This window comes from Sitodiplosis mosellana, unplaced genomic scaffold (genome assembly GCF_009176505.1).
Source record: "Sitodiplosis mosellana isolate CC-2019 unplaced genomic scaffold, AAFC_SMos_1.0 Smas_scaffold_6242, whole genome shotgun sequence".
NCBI classification, from domain to species: Eukaryota; Metazoa; Arthropoda; class Insecta; order Diptera; family Cecidomyiidae; genus Sitodiplosis; species Sitodiplosis mosellana.
Genome location: NW_022601483.1, coordinates 217,110 through 237,653, shown reverse-complemented (window position 1 = coordinate 237,653; position 20,544 = coordinate 217,110). Strand labels below are relative to the sequence as shown.

Sequence of the window (20,544 nt, the reverse complement as noted above, 5' to 3'; positions counted from 1 at the left end):
GTTCAGTTAAAAAAAGCTAACCAAGTTCTAATGAATTGGATTGAGTGCTCAATGAGTTTGAGTAGTCATTTGACGTGTACGTGTGACTTTTTTCCTCGATTTGTCGACATCAAAATTGGAAACGGTATCTTTTGAAATGCGATGTAAATTGATTCCGCGGCGGTTTATGTGAAACGAATGTGTGTGTGCTTCGTTTACCCATCTTCAATTACACGGAAAGTCAACTCCATTGTTGTGACGGGTGTTCACAAAAAGGGGCACATGATGTTCATTTTCATGATTTACCGGGTGTTTTTTTTCTTCCTTTCTTATATGCACAAAATCATGAATGATCGGAAATGAAACTGATTTAAGCACGTGACGATTCTTTGTTAATCGTGTCTTTAATGAGTATATTCTGTTTTTTTTGTCGAGTACTTGTTATATCGAATGATACGATGGAAGAGATAAAATTGATTCTTCTTCTTCTCTTTGAATAAAAAAAGAATGATTTTTTACGGAAGATCGAATTGTAATACAATCGAAGCGAAATTCTCCGAAAAATGTTCAACACAGACGAAAAAGAGTCACTTAACTCAATAAAGAGATTGAAAAAGATTTTCCGCCTTTTCTTCTTTGAGAGAGTATGAAAATGATTTTATCAAGTGTATTTTGATTAAGAATTTATAATTCAAGCCGATTGGAATGTTGATTCACACCAGTCGGATTATTTCGATAAATTACATCTAATTTTCCCGTGTTTGAATGTAACGAAAACGAACGAAACTTCGTATTCATTCAAATGAATTAATTTACACTTTGATTTCGACGCTGAAGCATGTCATTTGTTGCATGATTTTTGGTGACGAGTCATCTTTCGTGTGAATGTGATCAGGTATACCTGAAAAAGCGAGTTGTTATCTTGATGTGGAAGTGGCTGCCACACCAAAACGATGAGTGCAAGATATTATGGACCGTGCCATAATCAGATCTTATCGACCGGAAATCGATTCAAACTGGAGAGAAAAGTATGCGAATTTTACGTTGGATATTGTCATAATTTACCAGCTAAAATTCCACGTTGTCTTCTTCATTCCGAAAGCATTTCATAGTTGAAGTATTTTCATACGCATCGTATTTGTCTTCAGGAAGTTCCGATTACCATTTCAAAATGACATGCCACATAAACGTCTCATCGACTGTCACATAAAAGTCGATGAAATCGTCATTTTTGTTTTCATAAAAAGTAATGCGAATAGAGCCGCTTCAACGATTTCTATTTGGTTTTCTTTCTTTTGTTTTTTTTTCCGTTTTGGAAAATCCAACCGACATGTAATCGTTGCGACAAAACGAGTCGGTTTGATCGCATGCAGCGCACGTTTGTGTACCAGCTGCAAAAAAAAACATCCGCAGTGCAATTAAAATCCGTAAATTGTTATTTGCATCACTTGAGTGAATGAATTTGTTTTTCGGTGAATGAATCAGCGAGACTACGTAATACGCTATTGGCAGACGTCAGCGATGCAAATTTTTTAATTATGACCAATTAAAATTATACCCAGATTTATTGCCTTCATTCAACGTTTCATAAAAATAAACAATGTAACGTTTCCATATAATTTTTGAACGATATTATATTACAGAATCATTCCCAAGGCCCTCCGGAAAATGATTATAATTTTTTGGTTTCGGATTTTTTTTTCCCAAACCAATATGGGTTGAAATTGTTATGAGAAGTAAAAAAGAAATTGTTTTTTTCTCTCTAAATAATGTGAAGAGAGAGAGAGAGAGAGAGAGAGAGAGAGAGAGAGAGAGAGAGAAAGAAAAAAATCGTGTCCAAAAAGCACCACGTAAAATAGTGCCGATGGCCATTGAACTTTGGAATGATCGAAACGAATCAATTGGGCATGCCATTGAAAAGTGGCGTTATAAATTCGATTCGCGGCATTCGATCAATAGCCACAACGCAAGCGAACAATACGAAAATCGCCCAAAATCCAAAGTAACGGGAGGAACAAAAAAATGGTGTCGGTTTTTAATGAAAGTCACAAAGATTTCAGTATGGCCACACGTTTGATTGACAGCTTTTTCGAACATTGTTCATTCGAATTAAATTATTGCAAGCAATTGACGTGAGTTATTACCATATTTTTGCACTAATTTTTTTTCTCTTTTTCTCATTCGCAAATTCTTTGCATCAATCAAAAATTAAACGCATTTGTGTGCAGACAGATCTGATCGAAATCTGTGAAACCAAAACGGCGCAAAACTCTCTATTTTATCGGCCGTGTGTTGAAAGCAAAAGTGTGTGTATGTCTGTAATCAAATTACAAAACGTTGGACGAGTACAGAGCGCAGAGCGCGCATGAAAAACACGCATTTTCCATTTGTTTTGCATTTGCGCATAAGCAATAGCGGCATTTCCGCCAAACCGCACAACCGCCCGCTTGATTCGAATTCAGATTGATGGCGAGAGAAAAACAAGAAAACAACGGAGCGATGGAGAAAAAGTCGAGGGAAAAGAGAGACGAAATGGGAATCGCTTTACATGGAACTGCATAATTGGTTTTGCACAACAAAACTACACGTTTTTGAATTAAAGGAAACAAACAAATATGGTTTTTGTATAACTTCACATACATGGGCAATGTTCGATCTCTCTTTCTCTCTCTCGCTCTCGCTCTTGCTGTGATGAAATGAAAGCGCGCATACGATCTCAAAAATGGTAAACTAGGAAAAGTTGCATGGCTGTAGAGTGTAGACAGAAACCAACCAACCAGCCGATTGAATGTAATCGCGTTCAGTGTACACGGTTGATTTATCGTCACCCACGCCCCGGCTTTTTTTTCGTTCGATTTTCTGGACGATTTTTATGCAAATCGTCGTTTCAATTAGCATTTGACTTGGCCTACATTCATGAAATCGCTCATCCAATCACTTTTCGGTTGACCGAAAAATTGCAATTTTACAACGAAACGATAATTTGAATAACAATCGCAGCTCGTGCTCAATTTGTGTGCGCAGTGAATTTCTCGCAAATTGGCGGTCTCGAAATTCTACGAAGTGCAAATCGATGATAACAACGATGGTTCGGTTGATTTTGTGGTTTCTAGTGTATATTGAATTGTTGGCCTGTTGAAATCGGCATGCTTCCGATGTAAAATTATCGTTTTTCTTCAGTTAACCTTTAACTTTTCCTTGAATCAATCAATTTTCTCTTTGGCCGTTTTGAATCATTTTCAGCCGTTTTTACCTAGTTTTGAGCACATCATTCTAAATATTCTTTAAGATTTACTTCTAAAGTGTTTCAAAAGCACTTAAAAGAGCCAAGAACATATTTTGAAATTATACTATTGAGAAATATTCCGACCGATACTAAACTAATTAATTATTGTAATCGAGTCGATCAGATCGACTAAATCTATTCAAATTCACTTCAAAGTTCACACTATGCAAAATATTATTGATTCAAATACCTTTCATGAGCCACTTTTCCGTCCAATTAATTAAAAATCATGCATTTTTAAAATCAATCTCTTGCAAAAACCAAAATCCATTCTTCTCCGCACCCGAAGATTTCGCGCGAGACAAAACAAACCCAGGCAAATATTTATTTTCAAATCTGAAAGCTGCTTTTGATGTGGCAATCAAATTACACTGAAATGTATGTAAAATTTGTTCTACTTGGTACCTCAATGGATTGGTTTTTTTTCGGGTTTGTCAAGCCATTTCGCGAAACAATGAAGGCGTTTTTGTTAAATTGTGCGCGCTCACTCGCTTCACCATAGAAATCGTGACCGAACAGTTATGAATAGAATTTTCTGTTTGCGCCGCCGCATTACATTTTCAGCGCGCATTGTTCGCATTGTTTCCAATTATTATTATGAATATGAGTAGTGAAAATAGCGAATCGAAGCAAATTGATGGTGCAAACAAGAAGCATTAGAACGTAAAAAAGAGATATGTCGTCAAAAAATGCCGCTCACGTTAAGCAAATGTAAATTGAACGTAATGCATATTGATGAAAGCAGTCGTTTGGTCGCTGTATGAGAACGAACGCGCGCGTTTTTTTACACAGAGTTCAATGCACCGTCAAGTCATGGAAGTGGGTCATCGAAACCATATGCATGTTGCAGGAGAAAAAAAATGCCAACCGTGTTTTGTGCTGCAACCGGAACATATGGAATCCGTGAAGATTTGCCACTTTTTCGGGATCTGTCATTTGGTTGGCATGTCGCGGGATTTGCATTTTGAGAGAGGGGAATACAGAGAGAGAGAGAGACAGAGACAGACAGAGAAAGACAGATAGAGACAGAGAGAGACAGAGAGAGCGAGAAAGAGATTTTGAGGTAAATAAATCGCGAGGAGAACAAGAGATCGAAAGATCAAAAGAGAAAATGAGAGAAAGAGGGATAGATATAGAACGCGATAGGAAGGGATAAGGAGTGAAATTTGTTGGTTTTTTGACCTGTTTCACACATTCTTAAAGTTAAAATGCCTGTGGTTTGCATCGACTACAATCGCGCGCATGCGCTCATAATGAAACGAAAAACATTTCCAACAACAACAGACCTAAATCAACGGTGTGCTCGTAAACAAGTGATTCAACAATGTTTTTTTCAGGCATGTGATCAAGTGTAAATTTCTTATCTTGATGATGTTTTTTTCATCGCTGAATTCCCTTTCGGTTTCTTTTTTTCTTCTCTGGCTTGCATTTAAATCTCACAAAAATATGACATGATGAATTGCTAAAGACACTTTCGATGCGGCTAAATGGTGGCCTTTTGTTTGAAATTAATCGTCTAATTCATCATTAAATTTATGATGGCTAGATCAGCCGATTAAAATAAAAACAACAGGTAAAAAAATGGACTGCCTCGAAGACAAACAACAAAAATGCTGCGTTTGCTCTACAGGTGGGCGGAGTAAGAGAGTATAATTCATACTCCTACTCCTACTCCCATACAAACGGAAAATGAGTATGTCTCGACATACTCTCATACTCATAGATACTCTTTGAGTATGAGAGTATATACTCAGAGTATATACTCTTTGATTTTGAGTATGTCTCGACCTACTCATTTTTTACCCAAAGAGTAACTCTACACCTACTCTTTTTCATACTCTTTTTCATACTCTTTTTCCGACTCATTTGAGTATGTCTCGACTTACTCATTTTTTTGCGAAAGAGTAACTCTACATTTACTCACTCGTTTTCCCTCCCTAAGAAAAATATATAAAGGATATATAACTTTTTCTGAGGAGAAAAACAATTGAAAATGAGTATGTCGAGACATACTCAAATGAGTAGGAGAAAGAGTATGAAAAAGAATAGGAAAAAGAGTAGGTGTAGAGTTACTCTTTGGGTAAAAAATGAGTATGTCGAGACATACTCAAATGAGTAGGAAAAAGAGTATGAAAAAGAGTAGGAAAAAGAGTAGGTGTAGAGTTACTCTTTGGGTAAAAACTGAGTAGGTCGAGACATACTCAAGATCAAAGAGTATATACTCTGAGTATATACTCTCATACTCAAAGAGTATCTATGAGTATGAGAGTATGTCGAGACATACTCATTTTCGAAATGAGTGAGTATGAGAGTATATACTCGCGAATTCGCCCACCTGTAGTTTGCTCAATGTAAAACGAAAAAAAAAACGATAGTTTTCTTGTATAATTTTTCGTTTCACGTTGGGCCAAATCAGCAAATTGATGAGTTTGAAACAAAGCGAAATCAATGAGTTGCGTAAAATTATTATGATAAGAAGCATACGACGGGCTCATTCACAAATAAGCGTGTGGTACACCTTTCTCATTTCACGGAATTTACCGTTATATTACTCGGCCCCTCAACCGCGGCGTATCTCTTTTGCGTATCGACGAAAGAGAAAAAAAAATTGATATGCTGAAAAGAAACGAGCGGAAATTTGTAGAGTTTTATTATTCGCGCGCTTGATTTGCATGCCATAGCATTGTGGCTGCAAGAAGCCCATAAGGGCCTTTCATTCATAAACCGCCGCATACACTTCAACGATGACAATCAACACACACACACATTCCATGGCTGAACCAAAATCGATTAATTTTCTCCCAGATCGAAATAATCGGGTTTTTTTTCTTTCATTCGGATAATTTATTAAATTAAATTTTTGCACGTTGTGCAATTGCATGAAGTGGCAGCTAAATGGTGGCGGAGTCAGGTAAAGAAAATATGCTATGAAAGTACCTACGGCGAAATTCCATTGGATTGGCGTGTGTTGAACACATAATTTTTTCGATCGTCGCCGTTGTCGCTGCTGTTGCCGCACCAATTGAGTGTGTTGTTGTTGTTGTCTCCGTCGTCGTCGTCGTCATTGCACCGCAAACACATTCGATGGAATGTTGCCCAGCCAAACTGGTTCGAATAGCGAAAAAATAGCTTATTATTATGAAAGAATTTCTGTTCATTGTAAACAACGGCAACTACACAATCGAAACCCATTTAACAAGCGATCGTTTGCAGAGCTCGCTCCGTCGCACCAACTATTAACATGTTCGATGTCGCACTTTTTGTATAATTCAATTAAAATCATTTTACGCATTTTGAAAACTCGTGCTAAACATTACAATTCGACTCATTTATTTTCGTTATTTATTTTTCGCAGGTTGTAACGATGCGTCGTGAAGTGGCAACGATTTAGATTCTCAAACATCGACAAAACACGCACTGCATCTTTGTCGCTACCATGGAGTCCATGTGGTCCGAGGGAGACTTAGTCTGGTTTACTGATACCAACTTTTTACATCCATTACCCGGCGAAATCCAAGAAGTACATCGTGCCGCACAAGTCATCATCGTTCAAGCTGTTATCAATGGAAAAGTAAGTGAATTTATACATTCTATAAATGAATTCATTTCCAAGTATTTGGAAATGAGACAGGTTTTACGATTTACGAGCCAAAAATTGTTCGATAATAAAAAAAATCATTTGTGAGCAATATTAATATTGGGAATGATTCTTCGGAAAAACTTTTTTTTGGTAGGTCACACTCATCGATTATTAGTGTGGAAATTAAAATTTTGATGAAGAAATATTCATTGATTTTCAATATTCAATATATTCATATCATTCTTTTCCCTTTTGTGATTCTCAATGAATCAAATTGTGTTGAAAAAATTTTGATTTTTTTTTAATTGACACAAATAAATGATGAATATTAGAAATAAATGATAAACATTTAAAAAGAATATCGTCACCGTAGAAGGAATCAGTATTACCTATAGAATAACTGTTTTAATCCCGAAGAGATCGTTTGTTTTTGTAAAGATGCCACTGTTTTTAATCGAAACCAGTTTTCCAATCACAATCCGAAAGAATTTTTATTTTTATTTTCTTGAAAAATTTACATTTTTTCGGTTCAAAACCAAAGTTTCTTACACAAAATTCATATTCTTTCACTGGAAAACTAAATATGTAACATAATTTATGTTTGATATACTTTTCTTTGTATACTACAGTGTATAGTATACACACATTTTTGATAAGAAGCAGACTAATCAAGTGAACGGAGACTGCCCTGTTGGTTTTTATGAGTTTTTTTTGTTCTCATTCCGAAAATGAATATGAGATAAAATGATTCTTCCGTCAAACGGTCGAAATTTTGGTGAAGAACATGTTTTCATTCATTTCGATTGGAACGAATTTTTCGATCCTCCGTTTTTTGTAACAAAATTCGTAACTTACGATACCAATGATTTGCGAGTAATAAAATTGATCAGAAGACAGAATAATGTCTGACCAATTAAGATTAATCCTAAAATTGATAGGAAATATGCGAAAAAAAGTCAATTCCTCGTTCTAAATTTGGATAGAAAGCTCTCATCTAAAAAAATCTCTATTCCAAAGAAAAAATTATTCCTTCCTCTAAAAAAAGACAATTCCGTGTGAATTGATGTGATGCAATCGAAACGTTAATATTATATTTGTTGGTTCGTTCATCGCAAATGTCAACACATACGAAGCGATATAGAGAGCGAGCGAACGCCGTACACTGAAAATAAAGAAGTTTGCCGTAAAAGGTGTATTATTTGATGTGTAGAATTTACGTGGTTTTTCTGTTTTGTTTTCGGTGTGTGCAAGTGAAGAATTCGATGTGTACAAATTTATTGTTTTTTTTTCTGGTTGTTTCTTGTGAACCAAAAACTGGTTTGCCTTGGAAGAGCGCGCGCATCCGATTAAATTCTCCCATCGTTTTCGACTCGGCGATCTGGTGTTGTCGTTCAATTTATGGTCTTTGTTTACAAATTGTGACATTTAATATGCATTCTTTTGGATTCGTTCGTCGCTTGAAATTGGAGTTTTTCACGTTTTTTCTTCTTCTTCTGTTTTATTTCAAATGTTTCAACTTTAATTCGAAAGTCGTATGCTCAAAGCATATTAGAAGACTGAAGCGGTGTGCGCTGCGTGTTGATTGCAAGCTAAGAAGCAATTTACTTCGTTTCACTTTGACATTTCCCATCGATATGTGTGTGTGTATGTTTTCGGAGTGGCAGCACCTTGTGCTGCAGGTTCTTCTAATCGAAACGGTCGAGATAGATGCATTCGTTGGGCCGGAGTGATGAAACGGTCGGAAGCAATTCAAATGAATTTCATAACACTTGAAACGGCGAATCAGGTTTAATTTATTCAACCAGTTTCTGCCTTATTTGTCTTTCCTCTCCGTTGTAGCGTTTGTTTACTTCTCAGAAACCTCTCAAGCCGAGTCATGCCTGCATACAGTGTCAGGTTTCATCGTAAACATCGTGTTTTGATCGCTGGCAGCGATGAAGAAAAAAAACAGATCCGATGCATTCTATCGATATTTGTTTGTGAAATGAAACCAATTTTTTTTCTCAACTCGTCGATGCACCGTAAGCCACCTACTTTCTGCACATAACCAACGTCGCCAATGACAAACGTTTAATTTTCCATTGTGTAGGATTTCCGCATTGTTTATTTGGTTCAACGGCTAGGGAGGTGGGAGACTCAGGACCGTACTTCTTCTAATTCGAAAGAAAATTTAATGAAAATTTCTCATGCTAAAAATTCACATACTCTTTGCATTGCTCGTTTCTTTTCCTCGTGCTCTCTTGATCTGGCCTATTCTAATCGCATAGTGTTCACACATGACTGCAATTGTTCCGCAAAAAAAAGCGTCATACCGACCGCCAACTCGCCGCTACACAGAGAAACTAGCTCGTGCATTCGTTCGCCGAGCAAATGTGAGTAACCTTCACATCGTGTCTGCGCTGCATCACAATGAAAATATGTGTATCGTTCTCGTACATATATGTGTATGCAATAAATGTCCAGTTAAAGTAGGTATTAGAAAAAGAAGAAATATAAACCGTCGTTTGCCATGTTGTTGATGATGATGATGATTATTATTAGAGTTCCGCATATATGCAATCCGTTCTCTTTTAGACTAGTCGATTCTCTCGTAAGCAAGTTCAAGTTTTTTTCACTGGCATTCCGATACACTCTCCACACAACGGTTTTAATGCTTTGAAACGGTTTGTGCATCATCACTCCACTGGGACACTCAGTTGATCCAATGTAATTGGAGAGTGTGGATGAAGCCAAACTAGTGCGATTTTTTAGTGTAAAATTCTACGGGTTTTCATTAGAAAAATGTGCTAAAATTTCATAAAATAACAAAATTGGTTCAATGCGAATTGTGCGATTTCATTTGGAACCATGGCAAAAAGGCGGTTCGATTGCATCGGGCTTGAGTAGCCCATCGTCTGTGTCGCCATTGCCCATCATATCCGAATCCGTACTGCGACGACAACGCTGCCCAAGCTCCGACGACCTATCAAACATTGACACTAACCTCTTTGAACAACGATCCACATCACATTCATTCAATTCACGACACAGCAGCTACTCCAAACGAAAACTTCCACAAATGGTCAAACGATTGACAGTACTGTGCAGCGATGTTTTGGCCAGAAATGTAATATCGTGTGATAGATAATTTGTATATAGAATTGTTGTAGTTCTTTTTTCGTGGGGTTTGAAGTGATTCGATTTAGAATTTTGATAGAGAAATGTCCCAATGAAATTTCTTTTATAGTTTTTGATGAAAAGTGGGCTATTGGCCGGTCTTTTTACCAAAAACAGAGACTATTAATTCAAACTTGAATGCATCCAATAGAATGTAATGTTGCAGACAAGGAAAAATGTTTTGTTTCTTCAAAAAATTACAAAACATTGAAGCAGAATGTATTGACTTTTGAGGAATGAAGAAGTTTCCATTGAAAAATCGCAAATTTTTGTATATAAATCGGATTTCTGTGAGATTTGAAATCAATTTCTCAACCATTAACCGTTGGTTTGAGTGGAAATTTTGAGATTTTGATGGAAAATCAACGTTTTCTTATCAAACAATGGACCTTTTGTACAATTAGCCATTTCTTTATGATAAAAAAAGAGCATTCCGACCGATTAATAGCCAATTTTCCCGTAGTTTGATCGAAATACCGAAGATGATAGAATCCAAAAAAGTTTTCCCTCAATATGAATATTTCACACAAATAAATCTTGTTATCGAACAATTGATGCTCAAGCAAACCTTCGAAACTCGTGAAATGACATTTCCACCATTTTTAAACACTTTCATTAAAAAAAAACCAGTCATATTAACCAAAAACATTCTTTTCAATTTGCAGCCACAGACATTTACATTGGGTCCAGGTGAGGGGAGTTTGCAGCGACGCCAGGATCTGGGCAGTAGTGGCGTGGATGATATGACACAATTGGAAGACTTACACGAAGCATCTTTACTATGGAATTTACGGATTCGTTACGATGTCGGTCAAATTTATACATTTGCCGGCTCAATATTGATCGCTGTCAATCCGTACAAAATGATTCCCGATTCGTACGGCATTCAAATGGCAAAGAAATATGCAGCAAAGCCATTAGGTACAATGCCACCACATTTATTTGCAATAGCAGCGGCTGCACATGCTGCTTTGCCCACCCCACAAGTCGTTGTTATCTCTGGAGAATCCGGTGCTGGCAAAACTGAATCCACCAAATTGGTGATGCAATATTTGGCAGCGGTGGTACCAGGCGGTGGCAGTGCATCAGCTGTTATAACCGAACAGATTCTCGAAGCTGGCCCTTTGCTTGAAGTGTTCGGCAATGCCAGAACAACACGAAATGACAATTCATCTCGATTTGGCAAATATGTCGAAGTATACTTCAAACACGGTGCCATCGTTGGCGCCAAAATCACACAATATTTACTAGAAAAATCACGAATCGTCACACATGCACCGGGCGAACGAAACTATCACGTGTTTTATGAACTGTTCGGCGGATTAAGTGAAAGCGAACGCTCCAAATATGGATTACTCGATGTCAATAAATACTTTTATCTGAATCAAGGCGCTTCAGATTGCGGCCCGGGAAGAGTTGATTGGGCATCACTTCAAGGAGCTATGCAAGTTTTAGGCGTTTCCGAAAAAGAACAAAATGGAATCATACGCATTTTAGCGTCAGTACTGCATTTGGGAAATGTAAGATCGTAAAACTGTATACATGGTCTGTGCTGAAATGTTGGATATTTGTTTATATAAAATTGTCTATTTTGCAGATTTATTTCCATCGTCGTCAATTGAGACACGGCCAAGAAGGCGTTGAACTGGGTTCGGATGCAGAAGTGAAGTGGGCTGCACACTTATTGCAAATAGCAGACGATGACTTACACAGAGTACTCACGACTCGTCTCACAGAAACAAGAACTGAACGTTTATACACACCATTAGGCATCGACCAAGCACTTGATTCGCGCGATGCATTCGCCAAAGTGCTTTATTCTGGTCTTTTCAATTGGTGGGTGACATTTCTTACTAGCATCTGGTCAGAAAATGTGTTTTTTTCGTGTTTTAGTCAAATTTTTCAATTTTTTCCCTTCGATTCGCTTTTTTTTCTTCATATTTTCATAAAAAATAGTAAACAACTGTCTAATTTGTTTCGATTGTTTCCAAAAAAAATTACTAAAAAAAATGTTCAAACAAAGCCATAGCTTTGCAATGTATTGAAAACTATTCACTTTGTTCTAAAACACATTTTTGAACCAGACAAGAAGATAATTCTTAAAAAAAAAGAAGCGAAAATTTCGTTCTCTTAACCTAGAAAATGCTTACTAGGCGGATTGCCTCTAATATTTTTTTTCAGGTTGGTATCCCGTATCAATTCAATAGTGCACAAAGGAGGCACCCATGACGCGTATCGAATTTCAATTCTTGATATTTTTGGTTTCGAAGACTTCCCCGAAAATAGCTTCGAACAGCTGTGTATCAATTTTGCAAATGAAAATCTTCAATTATACTTCAACAAGCATGTGTTCAAGCTGGAGCAAGCTGAATATGCTCGTGAGCGTCTGGAATGGAATCCATTGCCATGGGAGGATAATTTGCCGGTAATTCATTTGCTTGCAAAGAAACCGGTTGGCATATTCCACTTGTTGGATGACGAATCGAATTTCCCCCGTGCCAGCGACTTGAGCTTTTTAGAAAAATGTCACTACAATCACGCTTTAAATGAATTATACTCACGTCCACGAATTGGTGCTCAAGAGTTCGGTGTAACCCATTATGCCGGTCAAGTTTGGTATAATGTCGAAGGATTTTTGGAGAAGAACCGTGATGCCGTTCGGCCGGATGTGCTTGAGTTGCTGTCGTCAAGCGATCTTCCAATTATGAAAGAGATCTTTAAACAGTTGCGTGCTCAAAGAGACAATTCAAAGTCTCTGCCCAAAGGAGCAAATGGCCGTTTTGTAACAATGAAGCCACGCACACCAACGGTTGCTGCTCGATTCTCCGATTCATTGCAACATTTATTGCAATCGATGGCCAAATGCAATCCATGGTTCATTCGCTGTGTGAAGCCAAACAATGAAAAACACGCTCTTCGAATGGATATGCCATGTGTTTTGCAACAACTTCGCTACTTGGGAATGCTCGACACGATCCGTATTCGACAAAAAGGCTACCCGGTCCGATTACGCTTCCAACACTTTGTAGAACGGTATCGTCACATGCTCAAGGCTCCATTGCCACGTGGAACACCGTATCGTGATTTGTGCCGTAGCGTTTTAGAAACAATTCCAGCTACGGGTGTTGATGGACCCGATTTCCAACTTGGTGCTACGAGAGTCTTCCTTCGTGAGGCAATTCATCGTGTGCTGGAGACCAATCGAAGTGAACGTCAACGAGATGCGGCCGTTATTATTCAGCGAAACGTTCGCAAAATGTTGTCCAAAAAGCATTTACGACGACGCAAGCGCGCCGCAACCAAGATTCAATCGGCTTGGAAGGGCTATCGCGATCGAAAACGTTATCACAATTTGAAACGAGGTACCGTTCAATTGCAAGCACTTTTTCGCGGGCGACGACAACGGAAAATGTATCAAAAACTCAAGGCAGAGTTGCAACGACGTCGGAATGTGGAGCGTGCGCAACGAGAGCGCCATCAAAAAGCTGTGGCTGCTGAACAAGAACGGAGTCATGTGGTTCAATTGGATGTACCAGCTGAATTGGCATTCATTTTCTCGAAATTGGACGGTTGGAGTTCGTTGCATGGCGATAGGCATTTGGTTAAAGTGGTTGGAACTGTTCCTGGGCCACCGAATACATTCGATTTACCCAGCGATTTGGATCAATTTGCTTTCGGTAAATTCAGTTCGGTTTATTGTAATGGTGTGAAATTAGCACCTCGACGCGATCCAATCACATCACCATTTTTATCACGTGCTGCATCGCGGGATGAAGACTTCCAGAGCTCACTTGCCGTGTTCAAGCTCATCTTGCGCTGGGCTAACGACAAAAATTTGGACATTGCCAAAGAGAAGGCACTCGCCGATTACATTGTACACAAAGGCCTATCGTCACGTAGCGTTCGTGATGAAATTTTCGTTCAGCTTTGCAATCAAGTATACAAAGTGGACGAATCACAATCGCTTCGCGTCTGGCAACTCATGGGCCATTGTTTGTCATCGTTCCAACCTGGACACGCTTTGCATAAATACTTGATTAAATTCGTGGCAGACAATGCTCCGACGTCAATCAAAGAGTCGCTATTGAGGAAACTTCTTCGCAACTCTGGATCACAGTTGATCACAAGTCGTTTGTATCCACCAACTTGGCTTGAATGGCGAGCCAATGCCCGTAATTCCGATATTGCATTGAGTTTGACGTTGCCAGATGAGGCAACACAAACCGTGGCTATTGACTCATGGACAACATGCGAAGAGGCAGCTGCCCTCGCACTTTCTTCCATAGCTGTGCCACCGCAAGGATGGACCGTTGTTTTGGATGACTCCGGACTAGTATCCGATTCCAATGGATTAGACTTTGTTTTGGATTTGATTTCCGAAAAGGAACTTTGTCCCGCTTTCCCAACCGTTCGAAGCGATTTGCTGCGATGCGGACGTAAGAATTCGAAAATTGCTGTTGCTCAAGAGCCTGAGAGCCCAAATCCAAAACGACCAAACATTCCACCACCAGAACCACCGATGAAACGTCACTCTACCAATGAACGTATTGTGACCGAACAACCAATTCCACAACCAGTTGTTGAAAATAAACCCGAATTTGGTGGTCGCAATTATGAGGGCGTTCAACGTAAAACATCACATGATTTATTGTCACGTAATTCGGCACTCAATGACCGATACTTTGATAGCGATAAGACACGATCGAAATCAATGGACGATTTATTGGCCGGGGAAAGTGTCGCTGACAGTAGTGCTGAGGTCATATCACAAGCTGAACAAGACGAAGAAAATGAAGAGTTGGCTGAATTGGGTCTGTCGGAAAGCAGATTAAACGATAGATATCACTCAGTTGAAAGATTGGCTCCATTGAGAGAAACACCAAGATATCAGAAATACGCTGGACGACGCTCCGCTGGGCATTCGAACAAATACATGGAACGCAGCGATTATGGCACACGTTCATCGGCGATGTCAGGTGAGACATTAGACATTTTTATTCTATTTATTTATCTTGAAGAATAGAAATTTTCATTGCTTTACTTTACTCGAAAATTTTAGCATAGACGAAATTACGTATGAAAAATTATACGTTTATTTCCTTATTGAATAACTGAAAAAATAACACATTTTCTTACGAAATACTTCATTTTTTTAATTTAAATATCCGTAATTAATTTCAATTTTCCTTAGATAAATTTTTCTTTCATTTCGAATGTTACGTTCAAAAATTGTATCATTTTTTCCTTATGATGAGATTTTGTTTCTATTTGTATTCAATTTAATTTTGTTTACTTCATTTCTCATCAATTAATTACTTTAATTTTTTTTTTCATCTGAATTTCTACCTTTTTTTTTCCTCAACTTACAAATTTCTGGGAAAAAAATCCAATTTACCAAAATTAAAATTCGTTTAATTTTTTATTCAATTCATTTTATTTTATACAATTTAAATAATTTTAATTCAATTTTTTTTAAGACCAATGCCTTCGACATTTTTCTCATAAATGTTTCCTAATTCCAGACACAAGTGAAGCTCCATCGCTTGCAAGCCATGTGCGTCGCGTTCGTGTACCATCGAATGTTGATCAATTTTCCGATGTGGATCAATACTTGGATGATTTGTTCAGTCCAGTTTTGGACGGTTCTTTGGATGAATTATCCGATGCCCGTTCGCTGTCAACCAGCATTCGTGGCGGTCGAGCTGATTTCTTTGAAGCTCCCGAAATTGATACCGATTTTGACGATTTACAATCAGCACATAAATTACATCGCGTAATCAAAGGTGGCGGCCATAAAAATGACAATAAAGAAAATGAAAAGCAAAGCCAAGAAGCGGAACTCAATAATGCTACAGCATTAGATGAATATATCACAGGTGAGATTTCTGTTTTGAAATAGTATACTCCTTATATTTCGGTCCATTTGACATCAAACGATTATAGCGAAAAACAGAGAAATCAGTGTGAACCAGTCCTAATAAATTGGCGAATTCACTTGCAGAAATTTTTTTGACAGCTCTCACATTACAGAGCTCGCTACATTGCTGAGTTCGCTGCGTTCAGTGTAAGGAAATCTTACATTTGTTCATATTTCAAAAAGACCGAAAATTATTTAAAGGAGTATACAAAAAAAAAATTATTTGAAAAACATTCGATTTTATTCAATAAAAATTTCAATTTAATTGCAAATAATTTTGAAACAATTTTTTGTTAATTTTCTGCTAATTTTTTTTGACTTAACTTGAAGCGTTACTCGAATATTGAACTCATATTTGAACTCTGAAATTGTGAAGTTATATTTATTGCTTTAAACGTCCTCAAATTCAATTTTGAAGTCGAAACAATATTCCCTAGTACTGAGAAGCACGATTTTTTATGTTAAAAAAATATTTTTCTATTTTTAATATTTTTTCCACCATTTTAATACCTGCTTTTCAAATTTCAGAGCTTTTCCAACCTATTTTCGTGAATGATTCCTTGAAGCGATTGACCGAAAAGACGGAACTGGCTGATTCGATTAAGGGCGGTGGAACAGCGCATCAGACACAAAGCTCATCCAATGGGTATGGAGCGCCATCAAAACTAAATCCAGTGCTTGTAATGGGCACCAATCCCGAAAACTTCACATCAACCTCATCGGTTGACAAAACAGATTTGCAACGAGCATTCTTGCAATCAGCAATGGCACAAAATATACAAATCCAGCAGCAATTATTGGCCCAAAATCAAGCGCTGCAAACGTTGTTAAGTCAACAAGACTCTGGATCTGCATCAAGTTCGAAGATAACTCAACGCAAACAGAGTTTCAAATCTCGTACATCATCATCACCATTCAATGGAGACTTCGACCGAAATCGAAAATCATCAGCCGAGAGTAATTCGCACATTCCTCCTCCGCCTCCACCGCCGATGCCGCCACCAATTGAATTCAACGATCCATCCGGTTCGCGGCCATTCCTCGATCCATACGGCCGTGCTAAAACCGTTCGCATCGGCAAATGGGTGTGGCCACCAAAGGATCAAGCACTAAATGATGAAAATTTCATGGAATTCAAAATGCGACAGAATCAACGTAAAAACACTCCACAATCGAATACAAGTTCGCCAAATGGCTCGAGCGCACAGATCGAATGGGATGAACTCGAGGTGGAAAATGTCATTGTAAAGAATGGCATCAGTGCAACCAGCACACCAGTCCTACAGCAAAATCCACGAAAATTCAGTCAAGAAAATGCCATTCAAGCAACGACCACAACAACGGCTGTTGTTACAAAAATCGCTCGTCGCAGTTTCGAAATTGGCGCCGAACGACCACCACCTGGAAGCGTGGGTAAATTGAAGTTGAGTTCAGAGATGAGACAACGCCTTGAACAAGTCACCGCCGGACATTCGGTGCGATCAACAACAAGTACGGAATCAAATCAACGTACTCCAGCAAAATTGGAAGATGCACGTCGAATGATGTTGCAGCAAGCATTGAGCGGACACTTTGGATCCAATGATAAATTGGACGAACCCGATTTGCCGTCTGTTCGCACGCAAGTCAAACGAATGGAAGCAGCTAAAGGTGTAATTCCACCGGCTCCAAAATTCCCACCGCCACCAATACCCGGCTCACAGGCAAAGCAACCGGAACAACAAGAGATTCCATCATTCTACCAGAAGCGTCATGAACGCGATACATTTGGTATTCATCAGTCGCAGCAACAGAACTGGAATGGTTCGGAGGTGTCAAAAGACACATACGATTCGTGGGGCCGTGCTGAAGCCGCCAAACACGATATTTATGATCACAAAAAGGAGAAGAATGACCGTGAACCTCGGTCCAGATCAAGATCCCGCTCGAGAGATCGTGAGAATTTCAGTGAATCGGTTTGGGATCGAAATGAAGTTGAGGGCGAAAGTGACACCCGTGAACGTATGAAGGAGCGTGAGAAACACGATCGAATCTATGAAATGAAGCAAGTCGAACGAGAACGTGAAAGTCAGAAGGTCTATCAACCATCGTCGACTTCAAACAAAGCAGCAATTTTCGAAAAAGAAAAAGCCATTAAAAAATCCCCGGCGCAAATGATCGAACGGGCCACATTCAAGACACATATGGCACGAATGGATCGCGAGCGGAAGAATTCGGCATCGACCCAGATCACGCAAAGCACCGACAAACCAGATGACATGACCGATGTGGAATGGCACACAAATGCACCACCAGCGCCTGTGCCACCGGTCACCAAACTACCGGCCGCCGCTTGTTTGACCTACAATCGTGTGCCATGGAAATTACGCGTCCGCAAAGAAGTGTTCCATCCAACGGAATCGATCAGTTCACCAGCAGCGCTTGATTTACTTTTTGCTCAAGTTGCCGGCGATGTTCTGGGCTTAACATCCTGTTTGCGTATTTCACCGCAGGAAAAACGCAACGGATTGAATTTGCTCAGTGGCCACGGTGTCAATGCGGAAACGGTGAAAACACAACAAGTTCGTGCCATTGTAAAGCGTCACTTGATCGATATGGCCCGCAATTGGCCATTGTATTTCGCAAGATTGTTCATTGTCAGCGGTTCACCGCAGTTCCCTGAAGTGTCATTGCTCGCCGTTTCACACAGTGGCGTCTATTTGGCGCGTCGTGAAACGGAACACGTGAGCGTTGTTCGTTCTGTGCCATTGGCCGATTTGCAAGGGGCTATTACTCTTCCACGTCCGGCTGCCCTTCAGCTCAATCTTAAGAATGGAAATCGCATCGTTCTTCATGCACCACGCGCCACCGCCATTCAAATCATGATCCAGACATTCTGTCAAGAATTCAAAAAGGTAAGCCCGTTTCACTGTTTGTTAATTGTAGAAAATTAAAAGTAAATTACAAGATCAACAACGATGTCGTCGTCTATGTTAGATTTCATTTTTAACATTGTCTTTCGCGATAGTTTTCACGATATGGAAAATGGCAAAGAAGAAGAAGAAGAAGGGAAAATACTGTACAATTTTCCACTCCGGCATCGCGACACGGTCTGTTTGCACGTGCAATTAAAAGTGTTCAACAAAACGAAGCATTTTTCACTTAATCTTATCACAAATTTCATCTAATGCCAAACACTTCGACGATTTTCCTTTCTGTTTTCATTTCGTTTGACTAATTTGTGTTGGCAACGAGTTGTGGCTGGGTTTTTTTTCTCTAAATTTAATTAACAGGTTTGCCTTTTGAGAAATTGATGGCTTCTGTGCTGGTTAAGACTTTTTGCTTTGGTTGAAATGAGAGAAGAAAAAAACTCTACGCCAACGAAAATAACCCATAATCATGGAACGCATACAGCCCAAACGAAAGAAAACCAAAGCCGAATAATGACCCAAACGATACACGTATTTAAATGAACCCATTAAGTCAATTAAACACATTTTTCTGACAAATTATCAACACCGTCAATCAAAAAGCGAGAAATTTGCTTCACTACTCGTCGAACAAACAAGCAAATAGACAAAGTGAATTAAAGTTGGGCTGCTGCTTTTTTTTCTGTCTCTATTTCTTCTTCTAGTTTTGTTTTTTTAGTTTATGTAACTGTTTCACTGAGTTTTTGTAAATATTTACCTTGGACTTTTCCAAAGAGAAGGGAAAAGAAAAATACGAGCTGTAGACAAAGATACCAGCTTGAGATTTACTTAAAGTGGACTTTTAGTCGGTCAAATTGACTGCAACTCAATTCAGAATGTTTTCGAAGAATTTCCACGTTGAAAAGGGAATTCGCACGTTAAGAAGCTAACTTGCGCTAATGCTGCTGTTTTCTTTGGAAATGCATTTTGTTCATGCGTGGTTGGGAAAATAATTGAGAAAAACCATCCGATGAACACCAAGTCTGAAGAAGAATTATTCGGTTTATTGAGAATTTAATTGAAGCAATGGTGAAATAGCAGCTCATTGTGAATGTTTCATTTGAACAATTTTTTTTCATTTGAGTAATTTGTTTCATTTCCAATAGGGATTCCAATATACATTGGCTCTTTTTTCATATATGAAATCAAACCTGAAAAGAATTCGAATTAAATTGTTCCCATGAGAAATGGAAGAAACTTCTTTCAAGAATGATAATTTTCTGTTAAATCTGAGAGTACTGCAGTTTTCTCGTTAATTCGCGTTATTATTGACAGAAATGATCCAGAAAACTGATGAGAAACTGAAACAAAGCCATTTCTTCTGAGCAAAAACTCAATTTTGTTCTCGACCATTCTTTGATTTTGTTCAATTAATGTGATCAACTGTGTCGGAACAATACAATTTTGCAGAGAAATCCTCAAAAAGTGAAAAAACACAGAGTGCTTTGAACAAAAATGTGTGTGAGTCACACACGTTTGGCTCATTTTTCAGACTTTTTTTACGAATTTTGACCAATACTGAGTTGCGATTCGAAATTTTCGTTTCGGAGGTCCGTTAAATAGATATATGATATTTAAGCAAATTGCACTGCTGTCAACTTAAAAATGCACATATCTGAATTTTTCATTCGCAAAATTCGTGAAATCCTTTCTGATTCTCTCCCATTGGACTCAGTTC

General features: G+C 38.5%; 1 protein-coding gene across 3 annotated transcripts in view; it reads left to right on the top strand.

Annotated features, from left to right (window-relative positions):
• LOC129579561 (unconventional myosin-XV) overlaps positions 1–20,544 on the top strand; it is a 47,252-nt gene that overhangs the window by 11,353 nt on the left and 15,355 nt on the right. For 2 of the 3 annotated variants that reach the window (XM_055469712.1, XM_055469710.1), the window contains 6 exons: positions 6,621–6,836; positions 10,667–11,521; positions 11,599–11,837; positions 12,183–14,977; positions 15,524–15,877; positions 16,447–18,812. In XM_055469712.1, the coding sequence (XP_055325687.1) occupies positions 6,702–6,836; positions 10,667–11,521; positions 11,599–11,837; positions 12,183–14,977; positions 15,524–15,877; positions 16,447–18,812 (6,744 nt within the window). In that variant the 5' untranslated portion in view covers positions 6,621–6,701. Of the gene's footprint in view, positions 1–6,421; positions 6,509–6,620; positions 6,837–10,666; positions 11,522–11,598; positions 11,838–12,182; positions 14,978–15,523; positions 15,878–16,446; positions 18,813–20,544 lie in introns of those variants that run through there. The other variant, XM_055469711.1, reaches the window with a different exon arrangement.